Raw genomic sequence first — 20,058 nt, forward strand, 5'->3', positions numbered from 1 at the left:
GCTGGCATTAGGAGCCGCTGGATTTAGGATTGGGGAGGTACTCTTTACTATCCCTCCACTATCTTCCCTATTCTCTCTATTCCCTCCCTCTTGTCCTCTTATTGTCTCTATTTCCTCCCTCTTGCCCCCTTCCCCCTTTTCTGACACTTGTCCCTTTAAGAAAGCACAGTTTCTAACTCTCGCGCGGTCTCGTGCACGCTCTCGCGAGATCTTCTTCCCGGAAGCGGCGGTGCCGGTGCCGCTGCCGCGTGTGAGAATCCTGTGAAGGATCAGGGTCGGTGCCGGGGAAGAACCCGGGCAAGGCAGAACAGGGTCGGGGCGGGCGGGGGCGCTCCGGGCTGTGACTCGACCCTAGGGACGGCGGGTGAGGTAGGCCGGGCGGGGGAGGGGCTGGGGTTCGTTTTCCCTTACAGAGTAGGAAACTGAGGCACAGAGAGGTCCCGGGCGGGCCCAGGGTGCCCCGCTCCTCCGGGGCCTAGGCCCGCCCCGAGGGGTCACAGGTCACGAGCTGGGCGAGACCCTCGAGGCCCTTACCCCTTAGAGAGGAGAAAGCTGAGGCGGGAGTCGTAGGTCCCCTGGGTCTCGAAGGTCTGGCAGTCGAGCCCCTCCTCCTCGTCCTACAGAGGACGAAACTGAGGCCCGGGGACAAAGGCCACGCCCAGTCCGCCCTCCTCCCCCCACCCTGGGTTTTAGGCAGCCTGACCCACTCTTGTGACCCCGAAGTGTGGTCCAGCGTCTGGAGCAGGGCTCTGCCCTTCCCGAGGCCTCTGCCTGGTCCGTCTCCCGGGGATCCTAACGGCCCCTCCCCGGGGGTGGGGCGATCGGGTGGGAGGGTGCTTTGCGGCCTAGCCGGGGTAAAGGCCCGGGACCAGGAGAAAGGGGAGGGGCAGGGAAGGAGGGTCCTTGGGGGTCCCAGGATGGGCGCTTCAAGCCCCTTTTCTTTTTAGGGCGCTCCCGACCATGGAGTACCTGAAGGGCCCGGCAGTGAGCAGCACCGGCTGCGTGTGAGTCCTGTGTGTCAGTCTGTCTGTCTCCGTGTGTCAATTTCTGTGTGTGTGTGTTTCCATGCGTCAGTTTCCCTGTCACTTTCCCATCTCCGAGCTCTGGCTCCCAGGGCTGCTGCTGTCTGCACCTTCTCCCCCTTTTACAAAACTTTTCCGAGTTTGTCTCCCAGCACCAAACTGTTTACCGATCGTTTCAAGCATTGGCTTAGCTAGGGGGAAGCGCTTGTGGGTTGTGGGCCTGGATGGGCCTCAGTGGCTAGTCAGCAGCCCCGTAGTGACAAGTGGTCATTTCCATCGGTCCGATGTAGAGCTTTTGTGTAGGGCTTTTGAGAGATCTTTGGAAAGTGACAGACAGTGAGAACTGCTGGACCAGGGGGCTTACTCTTAATATTATCAGGCCCAATACTCAGCCCATTGCTGAAGATGCAGATGCTTTTGACTGTAAGGAAAATGATACAGCATCAGGGAAAAAACCAGGATGGGAACACAGAAGAATTAAAAAGTGTAGAGATTAATTTATTAAAGAATCATAATTATCCAGGAGACAGATCACCATTATGGCCACATCTAGCACAGATGCTTGAATTCTACCTCTGGCTTTGCCGTTAGTATGCTAAGATGCCTTTGGGAGGTCAAGCAATGTTTGTAACCTGATTTGCCAGTCTTAAAATAGGATGGCATAAAATATGGCTATATGAATAAAATAAGGCTTTGTCCATCTCCCACCTAATTCAACTCAGACGCTATGCTAAACACTGGGGATACAAAAAGAGACAGGAGATGGTCCTTGTCCTCAAGGAGCTTACACGCACACACACACACACAGACAGCTATATACAGGCTAAATAGAATAATTTACATATGTAGTATCATCTCCCTAAATTATTTTTCTTCTTTGAGTGCATTCTTGCACTTGGATTTAGAATGAAATGACTTCTTAGGGGAAACATCCTGAGACCTGATTGTACCTGCTCTCGGTCAATCCCAATGTGTAATGAATGCAACATATCTTAAAAGAAATTTTTTGAGAATGAGTTAATGTCAGAAAGAAGGTTACAGTACAAGTTGAGCCTATTATGGTAAAACTTGATCTCTTTGGAAGATGTATTATCACCGTCCTACTCGAGAAATCTGTAGTTTGCTTAATTTTGTTTTGTTTATTTAAGCCTGTGCTGCGAGTGTGGTGTCCCCATCCCCCCTAATCCTGCCAACATGTGCGTGGCCTGTTTGCGGACACAAGTGGACATCAGTGAAGGGATCCCCAAACAAGTCTCGGTTAACTTCTGCAAACAATGTGAAAGGTATGATATTTTAGCTTATTTAATATTCAGATTTTCATGTAAGGTGAGAGGAGCTCACTTGGGAGTCCCAAATTTTAGAATATACTTTTCTAGTTTTTAAGAAGTAAATAAAATCATTACAAAGGTATTTGTTTCTTGCTCTGATGTCTTTTCTGGAGAAATTGATCTATGCTAATTGAGTTAATATTTCTATGGGCAGATGAGAATAGAACATTAAGAGAAATGACTTAGTTGTTGCCACTAGTCTGAGGTTTTTCTTTGTTTAATTACTAGTCCATATAAGCAAAATGAAAACAGTCAACACTTGGTTTGGACACGTTTGAAATTTATATCTTTAAGTTGTATGTGTGTTAAGTACTTAACAAACCATATTTAACTTTTCCTATATTCAATAATAAACATTTATTAAATGTCTAATATGAGGGCAGCCAAGTGGTGTAGTGGACAGGGCACTGGGCTGGGAATCAGTAAGGCTCATCCTCCTGAGTTCAAGTCTGGCCTCAGACATTTATTAGCTGTGTGATCCTGGACAAGTCTGATAACCCTGTTTGCCCCAGTTTCCTCATCTGTAAAATGAACTGGAGAAAGTGTGGTCCACAGGGTCATGAAGAGTCAGACACAACCGAATAACAACAGTATGCCCGGCACTATGCTAAATGCTGGGGATACAAATACAAAAAAGAAAGTCCCTGCCCTCACACACACAGCAGGAAAGCTTGAGTGTGGCTGTGGGGCTTGGAAGAGAAGAAGCTGGCTGAGGGGGCAAGGTGGAGATACCTAAGAAATCCAAAATGAGGGTTGGGTGGGAAATGACATGTCTCAGGAGATGTTTCTCCTATCTGCTCTTCTTTAATGAAAATTGGGTTCATGGCTCTATCCTCCAGTCATAAAGAGGTGTTAGTACTGAGGCTGATTGGATCTTGTAAGAGAATGAGATTTCCCAATGATGAGGTCCCCACGAGTGCAGCCTGGTTTCTGCAGAAACCCTGGAAGTTGCAGATTCTCTGTGGTTGGCTGTGATGGCGTAGACATACCCAGACTACACAGCCAGTGCTTCAATCTTGCCTATGACCTGGCAAGGCTTTGAGTGTGTCCTCACTGCTCTGTCGGTGGCCTGGGTATCAGCATGTAGCTGGAATATTAGCCCAACCAGGTTGAGAGAAGTGTCTGGACAGAAGGTTGGACAGAAACACAGCCCCTCCCCAAGACCTAAAGCCAAGAGGAGCAGCAGTCAGCTTCAGTGGTGAGAGTAATGATGTGCGATAAAAATCATATATCTTTGAAATAATGGTTTGTTTCTCTTACCTTTCAAAACGGATGTCATTGTAATGAGAATAATTGTTTTATTATAATTTTTAATTTCTGATAACTGCCCTCTTAAAAAAAGAAAAAAGCAAAGGCCCTCAGACCATCCATGCAGAGTGCAGCTGGTCAGATTCCCCCATCACCCATGTCCAAAGAAGGTTTCTTTTTGCATTTGAAGTTTGTTATGTCTCTGGCAGGAGGTGGCTGGTGTTTCATCTTCATTCTTTGGTTTATTGTGTTGATCAGAATTTCAAAGTCTTTCAAAATTGTGCTTGTTTGTCGACTTACTTTGGTCTTCATCAGTTCTGTCTTCCCAGTTTCTCCTGAAACTGCCCATTTTGTCATTTTTTTAATGGCACAATAATACTCCATTCTGTCCATGTACTGTACTTTGTTTAGTGATTTCGCAGTAGGAGGTCACAGCCTCAGTTTCCAGTTTTGGGCTAACACTAAAAGAGCCACTGTAAATATATTTGTTGATAGGTCTTTTTCCTCTTAGCTGTCACACATCCATTCTTAATGTATACTTTAATCAGTCATTCAATATATTTACGTCTATGTCCAGAAGTAATCTTAGCTGATGGAAGGGATCACCTGTTGGTTCACAGGTAGAGTGGCCTGGAGTCAAGACTTCTTTCCTTCCAGGGTCTAACTGTAGCTGCTCCTCGGAGGTGAATCGCCTCTGTTTTTTGTCGGGCAGTATTGTGAACCAGTTGGTGTCCGTAGCTGCTTTACAAATAACAAAATAAAGGTTTGTCCATGCTTTGCCTCTCCTCACTTGGGTGAGGACAGAGAACTAAAACCTACCCACTGAGGGAGTTTGAGGGTTCTAGACCTAGTTGGGGTACTCTCCACCTTTCCTGGGGGACCTGTTCTTTTACGATGATAGGTTGGGTGGTTTCTTCTGAATGGTGGTACTGATTGGGAAGCCAGGGCCTTGAGAGCGAAAGACTCTCTTCTCTTTCCTGAGATGGTCCTCAGAAAAGTCTGTTTCTGGATGGTGTGGTGGGTTCACTACTATCCCCAGCACTGGAGAACGTAGACAGGCTGGGTGCTAGCACTTTCTCTCTGACTTGGCCACTGTTGCCTTCTGCATGTCTGATCAAAGAGAAATTGCTTTAATTTGTTATCGTCCCAAATTTGTAAAACTGGCATCATGTAGAATTTGATATCTGTAAAATAACAATTTCAAGTTCTGAGAAAGCATTATTTTTAGTAGAATGACTGCTGCATGCTGGGGTGTGGAGGTCAGAGTCCTGGACTCCTTGAATCTCTGGGGCTCAGTTTCCTAATCTGAACAATGAAGGGGGCACCAGGCATCTTTTAATGTGCCCTCCAGGTCTAGTTGTAAGTTAATTCAGGTGTCACGAATTTTTGCTAAACATGAAAATTGACCTTGTTGGTTTTCCTAATCATCAGAAGGGATTCAGCATTAATTGGTAAGTATGGAAAAGCCTCTTTTGTATTTCATATCTTCAGCATTTGTGATAATTCAGGCGTGCTGTCTGTGAAGTTTCTTAGCACATGAATAGCGTGAATACTTTTCAGGAGGACGAATGGTTTTCCAAAACTTTCGAATGTTCTCCTTACATATAAACAGTTCATGTATCAGTTAGAGATCATCCTCATCTGTTCATTAAAACAGGTCTTCTAGAACACTACTCAGGAACACCTTGCCCTACAAAGCTAAATGAAGTTATTATTTTAAAATAATAAAACTGCAATGATTCATGTCATATATTTATATAAAATAACTCAGATGACATTTTATATCATTGGGTTTTTAAAATAGAAATAAAAAACAAATCACGAGATTTTATATTATTTAAAAAATTATTGAGGCTCCCTTGCTTTGTTAGCCAGGTTAACAACTGCCTGATTCAGTTATTCTGGGAAATAGAAATTGATTTAAATGCATCAGCTGATTGTCCTGTGTATACCTGTCTGCTCATGAAGAGTTCATAATTTACTTCTTTTTTTTTCTTCTCAGGTATCTTCAGCCACCAGGAACATGGGTACAGTGTGCCTTAGAGTCGAGGGAACTTCTTACTTTGTGTTTGAAAAAAATCAAGGCCTCTTTAAGTAAGGTAGGTTAATTACCTTCTAGAACTGGGTGTAAATATCAGACTTTGGGAGTCGGTTCATAGCAGGGGATGAACTAGAACAAAATGGGGAAATTTCAAAATAATGGCACAGATTGGGATTTCTGATTTTCTAGGGTTTTGGTTTTTAACTTACATGGCTCTTTGCAGAGGCCCCAAACGAAAAGCAGAATGTACTTTAAATTTTATTTTAGCAAAGAACTTGTGTGTTTGCACTCATGTGTCTTTTAAGCTTATAAATCACTTAACTTTCCCTTTACATGAGTTAGTTCAAGGTGTTTCAATAAATTGCTGTTTAGAATGAAACCTTTCCTGTTAAAGTTAATACTGAGAATGTCAGTAATGCCTCTAGAACCTTTTTGCTGAAAATGCTTGTGAGGAAAGCAGGCCACTCAGCCCGTAATAAAGGGAATCTCATAAATTGTGGCAGCATTCAGTGACCTTTCACCTTTGCCTCGTACCTTTGTCCTTAGTGCCTTTTGCAAAGTAGGTAACACTGATAGCTTATTTTAAGTATAATCAGATTTTATAGATTAGCTCTTTTTTATCAAAGCTGAATTTATAACAGCTCTCTTAGGTTAGAAGAAATTTATGTCATGTAGGGCTAGTCTAAGGATTATTAAGCTAATTTTTATTATTTGCACATACCTTGCCTCATCAAGCTTTTATCCACCTTTTCATATTTATAAGTACATACTTTTTCATGGAAATTTTTAAAGAGGAAAATTGGCTTTCAGTTGCAAGTCTTGATTTGTCATGGAAGCAAATCCTTCCACATCCAGTGCTTCACCACAGTGGGAGGCAGTTTTCGGTTTTTAAAGGCTATTTGAGCAGTGCACAAGCCCTGGTGGGTTCTCCCACGATGGAAGGCTTTGAGTGTGCTTCCACTGATGGGTTGTCTGCCCCTTGGAGAATAGCCTGGCCTGGCGTGGAGAGGGTGGTCCCCAGAAGGCCAGCTGCTAAGGTAACTCTGGTAAGAATATAAAACAGCTGTCACTACTTCATAGCCCCCTTGGTGGAAAAGGGGGCAAAGATGCCAAGAAAGACATGGAGCTCAGACCTGTAAACAAGTCTCCAAAGGTGTGGTTTTGTCCAGTGACCAACAAGTAGATGTATGACCAGAGACATTATCACAGTTCAAGGAACAGGGTACTTGCCGGTTGCTGCCAAATAGAAGGATGGATGACTTGACTCGGCTCTCCTCAGATTCACAAAAGCGGCAGTTGGACGAGCTGGAGAGTTTGCCCAAGAGTCATCTCCTGGTTGGACCTTGGGCTGTTCCGCCTGGCAGTGCTCACGGTGCCCACGAGCATAGGGACAGCTGTGATGGTAATTACACCTTGTGCGCCCACATCTGTGGCACAGAATGAAGAGGTATAGAAATTGACCTCGGAGTCAGCAGGGAGCCAGAGTCTTGCTGTACTTGTGTTGGCAAACGTAGAATGGCAAACATTGTGTTGGGAAATGAGAAGTGAGTCAGGAGATATTGGGTGTGGCGGGCCCTCAGCATCACCTCAACAAAAGGAGGTTTGTCAAATCTCAACAGGAAACCATCGGCTGAAATTGGTGGTCACCCATTCCGCTGGCTAGAGCCAGAGCCAGATCAGCACTGGAGGAGAAGAAGGACGGACACTGTGTGCGGCAAAGGCAGCTCCATCCTGCTGTGGTTATTTGAAGTGGACTAGAGTAGGAATGTTGGCTGTATCACTGTTTCCTAAAAAGTTGAGCAGACATAAAGGAATTGCCCTGATAAGGAGGCCCCCCCAAATCCAGAGACAGGCAGACACTTGTGTTTCTTGGCAGAGGGATGGGGGGTGGGGAGGTGGGAGTGGAAATTAGCCTTTTTAGAATACCTGCCCTGTGCCGGGCACTGTGCTGAACGCGCTACAGATATCTCATTTGGCTCTCCCAGTAACCACTTCAGGTAGGTGCCGTTAGGATTCCCACTTTACCCTTGACAAAACTGAGGCAAACAGGTTAATTGAGTGCCCAGGGTCATGTAGCTATTAAGTATCTGAGAATGGATTTAAACTCAGATCTTTTGGACTCCAGGACCAGCATTCTGTCCTCTTCACCGCTGACCTATCCTGGCATACAAGAAGCATCACCTCACAAGATAGCAAATGCAAAGAGTTTTTGGAGGGGTTGGCATGAAAGCTAGCCAAGCCCAGAAGGACATGTAAGGATGGAATTGGTGGGCCACCATTGCATTTGGATGTCACCAGAGGCCTGTACCTGTCATTTAAGATATTACATGGATGGTAAAATTCACATAAGGCAAGAGGCTAAACCACTGCTGTTGGTCTGGATTTTAAAATAATGCTTTTATTCAGTGAAGCCTAGTTTCATTTAATTGGTTGCTTCAATAGCCAGAATTCATATTTGGTATTCTGGAGAGCCCCCCAACTTGTCAGGCAGAACTGCTTCGTTCGTAGAGGATTGGCACATGAATATTTGTTTTTGTATCTCCCCCTCCCTTTTTTTTTTAAACAGAAACTGTAAATGCTGGACATGATTGCAAATCAGGATTTTAATACCATGTTATAGTTTGGTCAAGAAGCAGCCGACTGTGAGTTTCAGAGCTGAAAGTGGTGAATAAAGTCTCTTGACTTAATGTGACCTGAATGTCTTGTCAGGGTCTGAACGGATGGGACCTTACAGAAAGTGTCATCGCATTAGCCTAGGGCATTGGAAACGTCAATGCAAAACGCTGAAGGGGGCTGCTCCTGGCATTTTTATGCAACTTGGATAATTTTTTGGCTGGTCTGTCACATCAGGTTTTTGAGAAGATAATGGTCCCTTTTCACATCTACTGTTCGCCATTGATTTGATTTGATTTTGGATCTAAATGACTTAAGCATTCTAGAACTTGTAGAGGCTGGTAAGCATTGCTCTGTCAGCACCAATGTGCAGAAATGGCTCAAGTTTGGGTTTTGGAAACCCCAAAGTCACTTGGTGACCAGGTGGACGAATGAGCTGGGTGCTGCTGTTTTGGGTTAACAGCCAAGTATGACCATGAAGTCATTACTGCCGCTTTGTGGAGGTATTCCAGACATGGTGTGGGCAGTTCACAGCAGCCTGGAGATAAGTGTGGAATCCTCACCTTGGGAGGTCTGTCCATTTATTCCAGGCCGTGTAGAGAATGACCTCCTAGAGTCACGGTTTTGTTCGCAGCCAAGCTCAGGAACTGCCTCTTGGAGGAAGCCTCACCTGCTTTCCCCTGTGTTTTCACTGACAGCTAAATAGGAAATTACCTTCTACCTCAATTAGGCTGGGAGCTCCATTTGCCCAGGCTTAGCACCATGCACAGCACACAGTAGGGCTTCATAAATACCTGGTGATGGACTTCGTGTGTTTTGTGTTTTATTTTGTTTTCATTGGCTGCTGCACCCTATGCCACGTTGCCTCTCTGTAGATGTGTGGATTGGGCAGATGAGGCTTATGGGGGCCTTCCTTCAATGTGACCCTTCCACTGGCAGGGAAGATGCAGGGCCATCTCTCTGGAGCTCATCCTTAGATGGCCAAGCTTGGCTAGTCTGAGTGCCTGCTGGGCGGTATCAAGCTCTTGGCTCAGCCTGGGAACACTCCCTGACCTTCACCTGATGGGTTTACAATTAAAGCTCTTTCAGAACAACATTGGCCAAGCACTTTGAGAAGAAAAAAGAAACCCCGAGACGGTCCCTGAATGGTGATCTCATGCCCCCACCGATGTTCTGCCTTGTTAATGCATCCCATTCCTAGGACATTGAGAGTTCTTCCAAGGGACAAGGTGTCCCTTGGTAAATGTTATTCATTACAATCTGGATCAGATCTATTGGGTTCATGCATGGTTTTTGCCAACAATGCCCGTTCTCCCTCACTGGTCCTGCTGTGCTTCTCATGATGCCTGTGGCCTTTGGGGTGAACCCTTTGCTGCTGTTCAGTCATTTCGGTCGTGTCCAACTGTTTGGGAACCCATTTGGGGTTTTCTTGGCAAAGATACTGGAGTGGTTTGCCATTTCTTTCTCTAGCGCATTTTGTAGATGTGCCTAGGGTCACACAACTAGTAAGTGTTTGAGGCTGAATTTGAACTTAGGTCTTGATGATTCCAGGCCCAACACTGTATCCACTGTACTGCTGGCTGCTCAGGGGTGGATCCTTGGCCTTTTTGAATTATGGAGCATCTTGTGAGATTTATGCATCACTGAGCTCGTTTTCCCTTTTTCCTGGGAGATGGGTGAGCTTCTTCAGGTTTTGTTTTTGTCCTGTTGAAGGTACGACTGATCGAAGCTGGCTTCATTTGGACTGAACCTCATTCCAAGCGGCTTAAAGTCAAGCTGACAATCCAGAAAGAGGTAAGTTAGAGAAGCCGACCAACCAGGGAAGCAGAAGTCCTGTTGCATTGAATATGGTTCAGAGATTCATTTATTGAAGAAAATGCTAATTCCATCATTATTAATCCTCTGCTTGTTTTGAGGTCACTGTCCACCTGGCTGGGCCCTCAGGGAAAACAGACACACACGGACTGGGTAGAATGTAGGCTTAGATTAGCTTTTGACTAAAATAAAAATACCACCTAAGAGACCCTTTTGTTTCTTTTGAAGGTTGCTCTTTCCACCTCCCTCAATTTCCACAGTTGAATTATATATAGCTCATCCTTCTTCAAAGGAAAAATTCCCAAGTGAAACTACTTTAATTTAAGAATATTTCATAGCCTTTGAAATGTTAATGGAAGACATCCTGGGGCTTAATCACGATATCTTTTTACTTTTTTGATCAAACAGTCTTCCATTTTCTGCGTATAGGATGTTAATTTTGGGTAGTTTATCCTTAATTAATATAAAATACATTCTGAAGGCACTTATGTGAACAGATTTTTGATTATGGAAATGAGATGCTGTGGCTTTATGGGCCTTTCAGGTACTAGCTGTGCTGTCATAGAAAGTCTTGGAGCCACAGGGAAGGAGACTTCAGATTTTGAAATGGAAGTGACTTACCCTGGGAATAAATGGGCAAAATTGTTGCTTTTTTTAACCCAGGTGTTGAATGGTGCCATCCTTCAGCAAGTGTTTGTGGTGGAGTACGTGGTTCAGTCACAGATGTGTGATGCTTGCCATAGGGTGGAAGCCAAGGATTTCTGGAAGGCCGTGGTTCAAGTCAGGCAAAAGGTAAAAATCCTGAGATGAGGGATAATGGGTGCACACCCTTCTATGATCCTTCTGTCGGCTTGTCTCCCGGAGTTACTGGGGCTGGGAGATCCAAGTGGAGGCTGAGCCCTTTCTCCCAAGACTTGGGTGCGCATAGGGGACTTCAGTCCCTGCTGTTTTTTGAGATGGGAGGATTGATGAGTCACTAGTATTTTTTTCATAGCACAGATTTACAGAGGTGTCTCTGCTCTCTTTCTTGTTTGTAGCCCGTATTACGTGAATGTGCTATTTACAGTCAATTTTGTTTGTTTGTTGCTCTTTCACCCCCCCCCCCAAGTTTGTTTTGGCTTTAATCATCTAGCCTTATTTTTGGATTTAAATTTAGACCTTACACAAAAAAACTTTCTACTATCTGGAGCAGCTGATCTTGAAACACAGAGCACATCAGAACACCCTGCGGATCAAGGAGATTCATGGTGAGTCCCAGATTAACTCGAATTTAAAAAGCTTGAAATTATATTTTAATCTTCACCCCAAATTTCCCCTTCCAAATCCAGCTTTTTCCCATATGGAACATCACACACTTATTTGTTATTTGCAAAGGGCTGGGAAGGAGGTGGCAGCAAAGTAAAAGAACTCTCCCTGTGGCTTCTTTGCCGGGTTGTTGATACGGTTCTGGGTGCCTCGAGCGTTTTGGCTGGACACAGCCGGGCACAGGCATAAACAAGCCACAGACTTAGGTTTGCCATCATTCCAATGGCCTGCAAGCATTTCTGAGGTGATTGGTTTATTGTGTGTCTTTTAAAAAGTCATTTAAAAGAAACAATAAGCAAGAGTATGCAAGTACTAATTAACCATCTTTCCTCCTTGTTGATGGTAAAGGCATCATTAAAAGAGGCCATTTAAATTTTTCACTTGACTTGATTCATGCCCACGTGGGGCTCTCTGTGTCATAGTTCTATGGGATAGAAAGCATCACAAGTGGCTTTTCTCTTGTTTGGAATGGTCGGCTAGCTTGTTAAGGTGAGTGTTTACTGGAGTTGCTGTTTTTGGTTTGTTTTCTTTGAAAGACATAAGTAGAAGGAACATGTTCAGGGATAATTATGGGGAAATATGGGCTCAGAGAATTGACAGATGAGGAAACTCAGGCTGATCAGGGCCTTCCCTTCAATACTCCACAGTTGACTACCTGAATCTTCAGTCCCATTAGCACTCAGACCAGACTATTAAAGACAAGTCCAGAAGCGATTGATTGTGGGCCTTCTCCTGGTTGGGGCTGGTGGCCAACAAGCACAGGGAGAAGTGTTGGCCCCCAGCCCCATCTGGGAGTACGTGGAGACCGAGAAAGCCCTGTTGTCTTCTGGGGCATCACACTATTACTCATGACGAGAAATCTTGGCGTAATGCATTAGTACAAACTCAGTGGGAGACCTTGAGGTTGAAAAAGTGTGACTTTTGTTGTCTGATCTGGAGGGAGTGTTGGTGGCATTAAGCAAAGATGGATGGACTTGCTGATTGGGTGACCCAGCGCAAGTCACCTGCCCTCCTCACTTGCCTCATCTGTAAATTAGGAATGATCACCCTCCCTGCATCGTGAGGTTGTTGTAGGCAGAGCCCTTAAATATTACATGAAGGCTATAGAAATGGAAAGGCTTTTAACATTAGGAGTCTATTGAAACGTTCATGTTTCTTGGAAAATCCTTTCATGGCCACCTTCCTTTTCCTTTAAGATGGCTTGGATTTCTATTATGCCCAGAAGCAGCATGCCCAGAAGATGGTGGACTTCCTCCAGTGTACAGTCCCTTCCAGGTACGTGGGAGTGGGAGGGGCTGCATGTGCTAGCTGCTGGGAGGGAGGGTGACTTGGCACGCACTTTGTCTAGGAGACTTTTCTCTCTCTGTAGCATAGGAGGGCATAAACATCTGAAGTGGTGAGTGTTGATATCACTTCGTTAGAAATGCATGTTTCTTAAAGTATTTCTTGTGTGTAGAGCAGCCCCCTACATACTTTGGAGCCCATGCGGGGTAGGGAAAGGTCTTTGTGTGAGCAAGAGTCTACAATAGAGTGGGGAGGACGGGACTGACAGACCAGAAACATTTCTTAACTGCCTCCCTTGTGCCAGGTACTGAGCTGGGCTTCGGGAACACAAAGAGAAAATCACACAGGTGGGGCACACGAGGAGCTTAGATTGTAGACCTAGGTAAAGATAATAGAAGGTAGGGAGTGGTGGAGACAGACAAGGTGCTCTTTGAATATTCGTGGATGGAGAGAGCACTTTGTGATCAGGGAAGTCCACATTAAGGAGAAGTAAAGGTGTTGAGCCTTGAAGGATAAAGATTCTGAAAAGAATTGTGCCAGTGTGACCTCCTCTTCAGGCTCCTGTCACACCCACTAATCAAGTCTCTGTCCTAGGCCCTCTTCTCTTCCCTCCATGATGTGATATCCTCCCCCTTGATCTCATCATTCCTCATGGGTTCAATGGTCATTTTGATAGTGATGATTCTCAGAAAGAGGGGATGTGTGTGTGTCTGTGTCTGTGTCTAGTTTCTTTTCTGAGCTCCCGTCCCACATTGCCAACTGCCTTTTGGACATCTCAAACTGGATATCCCCAGAGCATCTCAGACTCAGCGTGTCTAAAACAAAACCCATTGTCTTTCCCTCAAAACCTTCTCTTCCTCCTGACTTGTCTATGACTCTTGAGGACACTACCATCCTCCCAGGGCCCAGATTTACAACCCACCAGACCTGGTGTTGTCCTTGACGCCTTGCTCTGACTCCTTCTCATAGTCACTCAGTTGCCAAATCTTGCCGTCCTTTGCTTCTGTGTCCTAGTCACTCATCAGCCACCACCTCTTTCAGACCCTCGTTGCCTCTTGCTTGGATTATCCCAGTAGTCTTTTTAATTTTAAGTGTTTTATTAATGTTTTTATTATCAATTATTTTATTATTAATATTTGTAGAATAGAACTTCACTTTCAAGCCTGGGTGTTTTGAGTGTTGCTGCATACTTTGTGGGTAGAGAGAATGCTGATGGAAGTCTGTGGTCCTGGTGGAAGCTCTGTGCTCTGAGGAGCTCCCCCACTGACTCTGTTCCTCATGCAGGTCAGCAGCATCAGGTCAGCATTCTCTCTACCAGTTGAATTCTGTTTTCCTTGGCAATCACAACAGTGCTCAGGACTCTCAGACTTGGTTGGAAGTCCAGTTACAGTAGTGTACCACAGTCATTTTCCAGTAGCTCATCCCCCACTACAGAGGGCTCTGCTGTGCCGGGGGCAGGTCTGACCGTGTGTGTCCCGCTGTTCACATAAGCCAGGACTGTCCAAAATGTGGCCTGCAATGCAATTTATGCAGCCCACCTACAAGCATAGAAGGAAGCTGAGTTACTGCAGAGCTCTAGCTAAAATGGCAAATCAAAATATATTGTCTGTTGTTTTAATAAAAACCTAAGGTTGGACAGCCCTGACATAAACCATCACTTCTTTACTGAGAGGGAGGGGAGGAGTAGGTTTCATGGTCAGTTCTTTGGAATTGAGATTGGGGATTACGTTTTCTCTGAATTCTGATGGATAGCCATAATGTTTGTTGACCTTCAGCAGCCTTTTAGGTGGACTTGCTGCCTCCAGGCTCTTCTCATTCCAGTCCATCCTTCACACAGCTGTGCAGGTGATCTTTGTAAAGCAAAGGTCTGACCATGTTACATGCATACAAACACATAGACACACACACACACACACACACACACACACACACATATTCACCCATCAGTAAACTCTGGGGCCTCTATGTTACTTCTAGGACTTACCCCTCTATGTGGCTTTTAAGGCTCTATACAGCCTGGACATGTCTCTCTTTCCAGTATGTAACATGTTAACAGCCCTCTTGGCACTCTGTGATGCAGCCATGCTGGCCCTCCTGTTATCTTCAGCTTTCTCACTTGGAATGCGCTGAGTCCCCTGCTTGGAATGTTTTACATCTTCTTCCTCCAATCCCTGGCTTCCTTCAAGATTCAACCCAAATGCCACCTCCTGCACAAGGCCTTTCATGGTCCTCTTGGCCTCTGGTGCCTCCCTTCTCAGGCCGTCTTCTGTCTCTTAGGAACAGGTCTGTGTGTGTGTTATGTCCCTGGAGGGGTGCGTTGGAATCCCCTCTGTGTTTGGGTCTCTAGGGCTCAGCATGGGGCAGGCAGGCTCAGTGATGGATAAAGGCTTGTCTATTGGTTGGTGGCTTAAGATTAATTTCTTTATTTCTTTAATTTCTAGATCCAAATCTTCACAGAGACTGATCTCTCATGATATTCACAGCAATACGTATAATTACAAAAGCACTTTCTCTGTGGAAATTGTTCCCATATGCAAGGTAACTCTTTCTCCAGTTGATTAACAACTATGATTTTGAAATTGGCACCCATTAATGCAAGTTAGAAACTTAGCCTTGTTCTCTTTTAGTTTTAAAATTCCTGCCTGATTCATTTCCTTTGTAGAAGAGTTGGGGGAGAAATGTATGTAAGGTTGTGGTGGAAATGATTCATTCACAGATCTGAGTGCGCCAGGAGGCAGGAGAGCAGGAGCACAGCCTGGTAGCTGTCCTGGTGCTGAAACGTCTGTTCTGTTGAGAAGCAGGCAGAGTGGTTTCCGCTAGGCGATGAGTTTAGAGCAGGCCGTAGTGAAGTCCTGGTGGGGGCTGTGGTTCAGGAAGACATTTATTAAGGGTCTTTAAGCCCTGCTGTGTGATAAATAGTGACAGCAATAATAGTAGTTGGGATTCCCGTGGTGCTTCAGATTGGCACATTCGTGCTTGACACAGGTTGTTTCATCTAATCCTTATAATAATCCATGGGGCTGGTGCTCATCTCATCCCTGTTTTTACAGATGAAGATGAGGGTCTGAGAAGGTGAGTGATTGATCCAGGGTGCCCCAGATCAGTAGGCAGGATTCAAACTCAGGTCCGCCTGCCCACTGCACCCCTGTAGCTTGAGAATGATAAGCTCTTCCATCTTTCCTGGGGAAAGAAAGGGCCAGCTCTTCCTCCTGGAGTCCAAACCTCCCTCGAATGACCTTGGGGCTGCTTTTCAGCCCCATCCCCCACCGCAGCCTAGTGGAAGCTCCTCAGTGGCAAGGGGTCTCTTTTTAAATTTTTATCCTTGAGTCCCCGTTGTCTGGTTCAGTGCTTGCAAATAAGAGGCACTTCGTAAATGCTTCTTGAGTTGCTGACAACATGACTCCCCATAAACAGTGGAGACTCTCCCTTCTTTCCTTATGATGCCTTGGGCTTTACCTCCTCCATGATTTTGGTCCTTTGGTGTCCTCGGCCTGCATGGATGGGCCCCACAGAGCCTGCGTGCATCTGGCTGCCTTTTTGTTGCCTGTATCTCCCCTCCCCCCAATCTCCTCCAAGCCCTCTGTGGCCAAGCTGGTCATCAGTGGCCCTGTTCAGGATCTGCAACCCTGAAGTTTGCAGAGCACTCTCTTTGACCATCCCATGAGGCTGATAGCAGCCATTTTCAGCCAGGGCGACATTGAGGCTTGGGAGGCTGAGGGGCTTCGCCAATATTACAGAGAGTGGATGGACTCCTTGGCTTCTTTCCTTGCCCCTTAGGCTGTGCTGGCAGAGCCAGGTCACGGGGCGAGACTTTGAGACCCTGCATTTCCTCAGTGCCCTCCCTTGTAGCACCATCACTGCCCCATTGAGGTCCCGAGATGGCTCCATTTATGACCAGCAGCAAGACAGTGCAGTGGGCAGATCTCGGGACTTAGAGTCGGGAGGACTGAATTCAAATCCTACTTCAGGAGCTGTCACTTCACTGCTGTCCGCCCTAGTTTTCTCATCTGTAAAATGGAGACATTAACAGCACCTGTCTCACAGGGTTGTTGGGAGGATCAAATGAATTCACTCAAGTGCTTTGCAAAACTTAAAGTGCTCTGTTAATGTTTGCTGTTTATTAGATGTGTATCACCAGAGTCTAGTATAGTGTCTGGTACATAGTAGGTGTTTAGTAAATGCTTGCTGATAGGCTGAAGGTAGGTGTTCATGTATTCATCAGATTGAGGCAAATAGGTGATTTCTGTCACTGTGTTTAAATTAAAGCTTAGGTTCTGACTCCCTTTTAGCTTAGGAATAGTTTAGAGTAAAAAGGGTAGGAAGTTGATGAGAGCCTTGAAATCTCAATGTCTTTTCATTCCTTCACACCACAAATCTTTGTCGACAGCTGGTTATGCTTGCATTCCTGTGAAAGAGAGATTTTCAGAACTGTCCTCGGAGCCTGTAGTTTAGTGTAGGAGATGTGCATCAGGCATGGAAATGAACCTGTCATGTGTTAGGTACCCTGAGAGGGATTCAGACTCAGTAGTACCGGAGCGCAAAGTTATAGAAATTCATTAGATGCTTTATTCTCTTAACAAAGGAGGTGCATCAATCTTGGGATCAGTTTGATTTTTTTTTTAAAATGTAGCTATCAAAGAGGTCCCACCTTGAACCTTCTCCAGGGCTGTAATTCTACATTTATGTATATTGGAGTTTCAATTCCTGATTCTTCAGCTGATATTTATATATAGATGGAGATACAGAAAGATAGATTTTTCAGTGTGAATTGTATTTGAGTAAGGCATTTACATTTGTCTTTACGTATCTATGTATTTGGCAGATCAAGAGATAAAACGTTGCTTTGTTGAATTTTTATCCTTGTAGGTGTTTGTGGAAGTTATGAATTGCCTAAGCTCTGGTACATGCTTGCAAAATAATGTTGAATGGGTGTGTGATATAAAAATGTAATGTCATTAGGGGGCTCTCAGTTCTATATCTGAATAAAGTGGTAATAAAAATTGTAGCAGTGCTGAAAAGAGAAAAGGATCTCTGAGAAGCTGGTTGAGTTCAAAGCAGTTTAGTTTTTAGACTGAGCTCTTTAGTTTGGGTTGGGCTTGTAGACTTTGGAAAGACGCACATTCAGGGCCTGTCATTTGGGGCTCATGTTTCTTGTAAAAATCATCTCTGCTTATTTCTGGTTCCATACAGGACAATGTTGTGTGTCTGTCTCCCAAACTGGCACAAAGCCTTGGAAACATGAGCCAGATTTGTGTTTGTATCCGAGTTACCAGCGCCATCCACCTCATTGATCCAAACACACTACAGAGTAAGGCTTGCTTTTGGTATTTTTTGTATAAAAAAATTGTCTTGAAAGTTGTACTTCTCTCTGGGTGTAGCAGTAAATGGCGTTCTTTATTGTTAAAACTTCATCCTGTGCCCTTAAATTATGTAATTCTAATTCTTGGAAAACCTTGTTTTTAAAAATGAGAATTATAACTGCTGCTGCAAACTTATTTACAAAAGGTGAATGGGAATTGAATTGTGAAGAAAGCATTTGATTAAAAGAGCCCTACAGTATCATTTGATAATGTTTATAGAAATTTATCTCTTCTATTATTCCTTAAAATCTTTTCTTGTATAGATGTTTCACTCCATTAACTTTTACTGAAATTGGATTGTGTTTGTTCTCCAATTTAATTTTTGTGACTGATTTGTTTAAAGTCTCATGGCCACATTTCAGTGTATTTGAAAGCATTCTGAGTTTGGAAAGCAATTTACTTTTCGTGATGGAGTGGAGATGTGGAATGACTCAGATTGTTAGCTAATTCCATCATTATCCCGGAATTTAGATAAAACTCATTTGAAAACTTCCATTCTAGAGGAATGACTTATTAAAGCAATTATTTTTATTCATTTTGACCTGCTTTTATTTTTTAAATGTGTAATTTTATTTAAAAAAAAAACTTAATTTGGATTTTTTCTTTAACACAAAGTTGACAGAAATGAATAGTCTCTAGATAAGAAACAACAAATAATCTTGATAAAATCCATGACACATAGAGCAAAAGTGATGATAGAAAAGGACCCATGGGGCCTCACCTTTTTAGAAAATTAGTTGTTCTTATACACTACCCTCAAGACAGCTGAGGTCATGGCTGTCCAGCTGTATCCTGACCTGCTGGGGCATAGACACAGAATGTGGTGAAACATGTTGAAGACTGGACAAACCCATGGTGATGCTGAGTCCACTCCCCCTCCTCATCTCCTGCATGGAGTGGTTGGCCATCCCTCAGCCTGCTGCTCAGCCTGTTCACATTTGGGGAGTTGGCCAGTATCCGTACCTTGGAGAAAATCAGCCATGAAAACTAGCAGTATTTGTTCAGAAGGCCCTGACAGGTGCCAGAGTTTGAGGGGTGACTTGAGAATGTGTCTGTCCTCACACTTCTGCAGCTTGTCTGGAGCGCCCTGCCTCTCTCTTACTCTCCCTTAATGGCTGTCTTTGTTTCTTCTCTGCAGTTGCTGAGATCGATGGGAATACCTATTGGCGTTACCCGTTCAATAGCTTGTGCCACCCCAAGCAGCTGGAGGAGTTTATTGTGATGGAATGCAGCATCGTTCACAACCAAAAAGCTGTGGCGGGGGCTGGCATGAGATCGAATAAAGTAAGCCTTGCCCACCTTCCCCCAGAGCTCACATCATTTTCTGGGCAGATTTTTATTCATGGGTTTTTCTGAATCTAGGCCACCTTCCTGAAAATAGGCCTTCTGGCAGGAAAATATGTGTAGTCATAAAGTCAAAAAGATTACCCAGAGCTGTGGTCTAAAAGAACCAAAAGAACCATTGACCTATTGGGGAGGAACCTGTAATACGTTGTAAAAGTGTAGACCCTGCCCTTGTTGGCTGAACCCCGCTGTTCCTGCTTTCTGGTCATGTTTACCACCACCCCCTAATCCTGCTCCAAGCATGTGCTCCTGGATCCGTGATCCCCCGTGTGGATTCTCCAGCCTCTAATCATCTCTAGGACATCATCTTCCCCTGTAGGGGCCGGCTGGCACTCAGGTGGGGCTCCTGATGCTGCTGATGACAGCGCAGTGGTGAGGCCTCGGAGCAAGCCAGGCCAGTTGTAGTGCAGACGTGGTTCTGTCATAGCCGGGGGGGCCTTTGGGAGGCCCCTTGGCCGGGAGGTGCCTTGTCTGTCCCACCCCGAGAGTCAGCAGCACCTCCCTCTGCCACCTCAGTGTTTCCTCTCCATCTCCCGGAGTCCTTCCTGCTGCCCTGTGGCGGCTGCCTCCTTACAGCCTGGGAACAAGGCTCTACCTTTTTTTTTTTTTGAGGGGGGAAGGCAGGGCAATTGGGGTTAAGTGACTTGCCCAAGGTCACACAGCTAGTAAGTGTGTCAAGTGTCTGAGGCCAGATTTGA

The 20,058-nt window shown here is 44.9% G+C and overlaps 1 protein-coding gene across 4 annotated transcripts in view; it reads left to right on the forward strand.

Moving 5' to 3' along the window:
- Positions 1-210: 210 nt before the first annotated feature.
- Positions 211-20,058, forward strand: part of NMD3 (NMD3 ribosome export adaptor) — a 28,772-nt gene continuing 8,924 nt past the window's right edge. Inside the window, exons 1-11 of one of the 4 annotated variants that reach the window (XM_036757434.1) lie at positions 211-274; positions 948-1,004; positions 2,171-2,305; positions 5,601-5,697; positions 9,966-10,046; positions 10,731-10,859; positions 11,224-11,314; positions 12,569-12,647; positions 15,098-15,194; positions 17,847-17,964; positions 19,155-19,300. In XM_036757434.1, the coding sequence (XP_036613329.1) occupies positions 961-1,004; positions 2,171-2,305; positions 5,601-5,697; positions 9,966-10,046; positions 10,731-10,859; positions 11,224-11,314; positions 12,569-12,647; positions 15,098-15,194; positions 17,847-17,964; positions 19,155-19,300 (1,017 nt within the window). In that variant the 5' untranslated portion in view covers positions 211-274; positions 948-960. Of the gene's footprint in view, positions 370-830; positions 855-893; positions 1,005-2,170; positions 2,306-5,600; positions 5,698-9,965; positions 10,047-10,730; positions 10,860-11,223; positions 11,315-12,568; positions 12,648-15,097; positions 15,195-17,846; positions 17,965-19,154; positions 19,301-20,058 lie in introns of those variants that run through there. The other 3 variants (XM_036757435.1, XM_036757437.1, XM_036757436.1) reach the window with 3 other exon arrangements.

This window comes from Trichosurus vulpecula, chromosome 4 (genome assembly GCF_011100635.1).
Source record: "Trichosurus vulpecula isolate mTriVul1 chromosome 4, mTriVul1.pri, whole genome shotgun sequence".
NCBI lineage: Eukaryota > Metazoa > Chordata > Mammalia > Diprotodontia > Phalangeridae > Trichosurus > Trichosurus vulpecula.